The 5995-nt window shown below is 37.5% G+C and overlaps 1 protein-coding gene across 1 annotated transcript; it reads left to right on the forward strand.

Annotated features, from left to right (window-relative positions):
- The first annotated feature begins 977 nt into the window (after nt 1-977).
- Nucleotides 978-1828, forward strand: LOC113311315 (WUSCHEL-related homeobox 5-like). Its single transcript, XM_026560155.1, has 2 exons — nt 978-1287; nt 1419-1828. Exons 1-2 carry the CDS (start codon nt 978-980, stop codon nt 1826-1828), a joined length of 720 nt encoding a protein of 239 aa, XP_026415940.1.
- Nucleotides 1829-5995: the final 4167 nt, after the last annotated feature.

The following is a 5995-nucleotide window of genomic DNA, read 5'->3' on the forward strand; positions in this document are numbered from 1 at the left end:
GACAACTCATATATGCTGCGACTTAAAATGGTCTTCGCTTGCACTTACTGTTGCACATAGTAAGTGCCCATAGGTTTGGTTCCTTTGGGGATTGCATATATAAAGGCGTTACATGGATGGATTAAACAAGATTTTTGTTCCTGATGGTGTAGATTCCATAAACGACATGTTTTAATTTCCCTCTCCTGTTTTTAAAATGTGCAACCCTGCTGTTAAGCCATAGCATGCACAATTCGCTTTTTAGGTTCGTGCTCTGGTTTCAGTTCCATATGGGGATGAATCCAATCCTAGGATAGGGCATTAACCTTCCTGGAAAGCCGGTCCGCCATAATAATCAGTTTTTTCGAAGCAAGTTAAGTAACACAAAATGGACGACATAAACGAAGATTGTGGTAACAGTATCAATCTCATCATAAAGCCAAGTTATTAGGCAGACGATATTGCTCTCTAATCCCATTGGCCAAGCTTAAAAAATACAAAATTCCAAGCACAGAATTTTGAACGCAGCTGAGCTAATTCGTCAAACTTTGCCTCGTTTGCCGTTTCATCAGCCCAATCTCGGTTAAAGCTGAACTACAAGTTTCAATGCCTTACAGCTTACGTGTACTGAGATTTTATGACGCCCTACTAAAGCATTTAACCACCTAATCAAATGTCAAATACGCCCCTTGTGTTTTGTCGATATTATGAAGCTGGGCATAAAAGACGAGAAATCCTGAGTATACTACTAGTAATTTCTCATGCATTACGCCTTGCGGTGACAAAAATCTGACACAGCCGAGTTTCGTCTCATTTTTAGATATCTGCAGCACGAAATACAAGACGCGCATGTTAATGCTTAGACTCTCTAGTTTCTCAGATCTCTGGTTCAACATCTTATACTATATATATGTGCTAGACCGTGCACAGAGCATAGAGAGTGAGACCGTCAAGGGTTCTTCTTGGAGAATTCTACTAGTATTGATTTAGATCGGAGAATGTGTAGTAACAGTAGATGGAATCCAACACAAGAGCAAATAGATATGTTAGAAGGGTTTTACAAAGCAGGAATAAAAACACCAAGGGCTCAAGAAATTCAACATTTGACAAGCAAGTTGAGAGTGTATGGTGATATTGAAGCTAAGAATGTCTTTTATTGGTTTCAAAATCATAAAGCTAGACAGAAACAAAGACAAGTTAGACATAGTTATGGTCATGATCCAAGAATTCATAAGAAGTTTCTTTATAATCCAATGTCATCTCGTAAGGATTCAGATCCATGTCCATTTCCATACACCAATAGTAACGGCAACTCTTTCTCTCATTCAATCACTTTTTCTTACAGAGACGTAAGATTTGATCTAACAAGTGATTTTGTTTTTGTGTAGTCATTTCAGGTTTTTGCAGCAGTAAAAGTAGTCCATATTAAGTGCCGGCAGGGCCAAGTACTTGGCCACCTCCATCTTATGCCCATCGACGTCAAAATCTAAAGTTGCCACTTCCTCCAAGAAGTGCTATTATTGGAAGATCTTCCACCAACATTGCCAATCCTAATATACAACCAGCTGATAATCATGCTCATGGTATCGAGTACGTCAATTATAAGGAGAAACAGGCCTTGGCATGTACTAGTAGTAGTATAAGTTCTGTTGAGACATTACCATTGTTTCCTATACATCCAACAGGGATTCTAAAATCTAACAACGAAGAAAAGTACGATTCTTCTTCATCAACAAAATTTTCATTATGTAGTGCGAGTAGTAGTACTTATCATCAAGAAGAGTATGATCCTAATGAAGCACAAAGTCGGAGCAGTCAACAATTCTTTGATTTCTTTGCAACTCATTAGGTAATCGAAATCATCTTTTATAGTAAGGTTAATTACCCGAAAATTCTTGTAATTGATCATCAAAGTTGAAGATTTAGGTTCTATTTTTGGTTCCAATTTTTGTTCCCTCTAACAGTGAATCTTCAATTATTGATCATGGAATAGGTAACTCACTGGTGGATAAATTTCCAAAAAGGATAACATGTCTTGTCTAAGTGAACAAAAACTAAAATGAAGATCACTGAAGACTATTCATTGCATTAAAAAACCAAGAAATTCTTACAACTCCTTCCTTTCATATTGTAAAGGCGGAATATGACGTAGTTACATTTGTCTATAACTATAAAAATAGAGTGATTGTCTACACTGCTAAACAAGCTTAGGAAAAAGATTAAAAAAAAAAGGCACGAAGATGGAGAAAGATAAAACGAAATTCTTAACGGATGGGATACCTTTCCTATCCCTTTTCTAGTGTTTCTTTTTTATTTAATGGAAATGGGACATTAGACTTGCGGATTCATATTATTTCATCACAGAGGATATTTTGAGGATTACATAGTTAAGGACTTTACATCACATGGACGGATGACAATACAGATTCTTTGTTCTTGATGGTGTAGATCCCATGGGGTTACATAATCATGTTTTAACTTTTAATTTTAGTCTCCCTCTTTTTCGATAATGTACAACCCTGCTCAGATGCCATTGCATGCACATTAAGTTGAGTAAAACAAAATGGACGACATACACGAAGGGTTGGGTTTCTTTGTTATAACAGTATCTATTTAATCATTTATGTTAAGATGCAGACAATGCTCTCTAATCCCATTCGTCAAACTTAAAAACACCACAAAATCCCAAGAACAGAAGTTTGAAAGTTGAGACAGTATATGATAGTTGCAACATATCCGTAATTCGTCAAACTTTGCCTTAATTGTCATTTCAACAGCCCAATCTCTGTTAAAGCTGAACTACAACTTCCAATGCCTTACAGCTTACTAGCACCATATATTTGGCCTACACTGTACTGAGCTTTTATGGTGCCCTACAAACGCCTATAACTACCTAATTGAATGCCAAATACACCCCTTGTATTTTGTTGATATTATGAAGCGCATAAAAGACAAGAAATTGTGAGGATACTGGTAATTTCACATGCATAATGTCTCGCAGTGACTAAAATCTGACACGGCCGAATTTCGTCTCGTTTTCAGATATCTGCAGCACCAATTACAATACGCGCATGTTAATGCCTAGGCCCTAGACTCTCTAGTTTCTCATCTCTCTGGTTCAACATCTTATAGTACTACTATATATGTGCTGCACTATCACTAATCACCATGCGCAAAGCATAGAGAGTTAATTAGAACGTCAAGGGTTCTTCTTGCAGAATTACACTAGTATTGATTTAGATCGGAGATGTGTGGTAACAGTAGATGGAATCCAAAAGAAGAGCAAATAGATATGTTAGAAGGGTTTTACAAAGCAGGAATAAAAACACCAAGCGCTCAAGAAATTCAACATATGACAAGCAAGTTGAAAGTCTATGGTGATATTGAAGCTAAGAATGTCTTTTATTGGTTTCAGAATCATAAAGCTAGACAGAAACAAAGACAAGTTAGACATACTTATGGTTATGATCCAAGAATCCATCTGATCAATCAAATCTCATCTCCTATGGGATCAGCACTTTATCCATGTCCTTACACCAATGTTAACGAGTTCTCTCATTTAATCACTTTCTTACGGAGACGAAATGTAGATACCAAAAACCGTGCTCGTCATGTGGCGCCAAATGAAGACCGAAGTAGTATAACATCCCTAGGATAGTCAACATAATATTTTAGCTTGGTTTCCTTAGTTTGTAAGTAAAGATTATATTTGTAAATTCATTTCTACTCTCTACTACTTAAGAAAATATCTAAGAGAGAGAAAGGGATCAGATTTTATTTTATCCTTATCTTCTTCTTCCCTAAAAAACTAGATCTAGAGCTCCCAAAAAACTCTTTAATGGAGTCTATGTAAACCAAATAATTATTAGTGAAGAACAATGAGTACAAGTGTGGGTGTAGCTATGGATTTTCCGTAATTACATTTTGGCGCCGGAAAACAGGGATTGAACCTATGTTTGTTGATTCAAGAAAGTTGCAGCGAAGTTTAGCTGCACCAGAAACGCGTTTTCATTGGATCTCAACGATTGAGGGGCAAAAACGGAAGACTGGATGAAGATTTACATCTTCAGACAACATATTTCACCAAAACTGGAAGAAGACCGAAAAACAAGGATGCAGAATAATCGTTCAAACAACAGCAGATCAAGAAGAAAACCGTCCTTCTTAACTCATCCCTTTTTCTTATTATCGTTTGCTTTCGGATCTAGTGATTTATAAAAGAAAGTTTTGAAAAACTTTTCCATAAACTTTAGTTATTTACAACGAGGATTAGATATTTGTTGGAACAAAGGAGAATATTTGGTTTCTCTATTTATGATTGGCTTACACCGCAAGAAAATATTCTTTAGATATGTTGCTATCTATACGAATATGTGGAATGTATAGGATATATATATACACGTCTTGTAAAACCTCCATTGATAATAAGAAACCCTAATCATTCTTCTCCCGTGGACGTAGGCTATAGCCGAACCACGTTAAACTGTGTTTCTTCTTTAATCTGTTTTAGTTAACTGCATAACATCTTATGCAGATCCAATATTGACTGCATAACATCTTATGCATACCAACATGGTATCAGGGGATCGTTAATGATCCTGGCCGTTTCTCTGTAATCAAGTTTCGTTTCTCTGTGTGTTTACTATGGCACAATCAGATCATAATACTAGTTTGCGTTTAACCTCTGTCTTGCTGAATGATGTCAATTATGTCAGCTGGTATAGGGCCGCTGCTCTTGCTCTTGGGGGTAAAAGAAAGTCTGGGTATATTGGTGAGAATAGTACTTGTCCAGATGCTAAAGATCCAAAGTATGAACATTGGATTGCTGATGATCAACTGGTTCGCACGTGGCTTCTCCAGTCGATGGAACCACATATTTTAGAAATTTTCTCGTTTTCAGAATCTGCAAATGATTTGTGGAAGTCTGTTGCTAGTCTGTATGGCTTACGGAATAATGCTGCTCGGGTGTTTGAGCTGAAGCGTGAGATTGCTGAGGATGCACAAGGTACGAAAAGTTTTACTGAGCATTTTGGTTATTTAAAAAGGAAGTGGGATGAACTGGATGCATATCGTCCTCATGCAACTGATGCCAAAATTCTCTTAAAGAGGGTTGAGGAGGATAAATTTTTTGATGTGCTCAGTAGCCTCACATCAGAGTATGAATCTCTTAGAAGCACTATTCTCATGAGTGCTGAATTGCCAAGTTTGTCTAGTGTCTGTGCGACTGTGCAGCGTGAAGAGACACGCAAGAAAGTTATGAATCCTGTTTCTAATAGCATTGTAGACATGGATGCTGCTGAATCCAGTGCTCTTCTGAGCTCCAGAGATGATAAACGAAGAGCCATGACATTTGATAAGGACAAGACTTCTCGTGCTAAGGGTAAGAGAGAAGTTTTTCATTGTGATCATTGTAATAAAACTGGTTACACCAAGGATCATTGTTGGGATATTTATCCTCGTCTTAAAGCTAATTTTGACAAAAATAAGCTTGCTCGAGATGCTGTAGCTGATAATTCATCCTTTACCATAGACCAGTTGAAGGATTTCTTTCACCAGTTGAGTAATAAGAATGAGCGCAAGGCCAACAATACTTCAGGTAACCTGCTAGCCTTTCTTATTACGCCTGTTTCCAACCGTCACATTTGTATTATTGATTCAGGAGCTACAGATCATATGGAAAATGATCCTTCGTCAGTTCATGCATTTATTCACAGCTCTCATAAAAATGTGTCTGTTGCTAATGGCTCTACTGCTCCTGTGCTGGGCAGTGGGAAAGTGCATTTTTTTCCAGATTGTCCGCCATCTAATGCACTTGTTGTTCCCTCGTTTCCTACTCAATTGTTATCTGTTGGTCAAATCACTAATTCTCTGAATTGTGATGTTACATTTACCCCTACCTCGGTCATCTTTCAGGATCGAAACGAAGAAGACGATTGGTAGAGGCATCTTTTCTCATGGATTGTACCTGTTACGCTCTAGTGACATGGCATGTCTCACTCACAGATCAACTCCGCAG

Source organism: Papaver somniferum, chromosome 9 (assembly GCF_003573695.1).
Source record: "Papaver somniferum cultivar HN1 chromosome 9, ASM357369v1, whole genome shotgun sequence".
Classification (NCBI taxonomy): domain Eukaryota; kingdom Viridiplantae; phylum Streptophyta; class Magnoliopsida; order Ranunculales; family Papaveraceae; genus Papaver; species Papaver somniferum.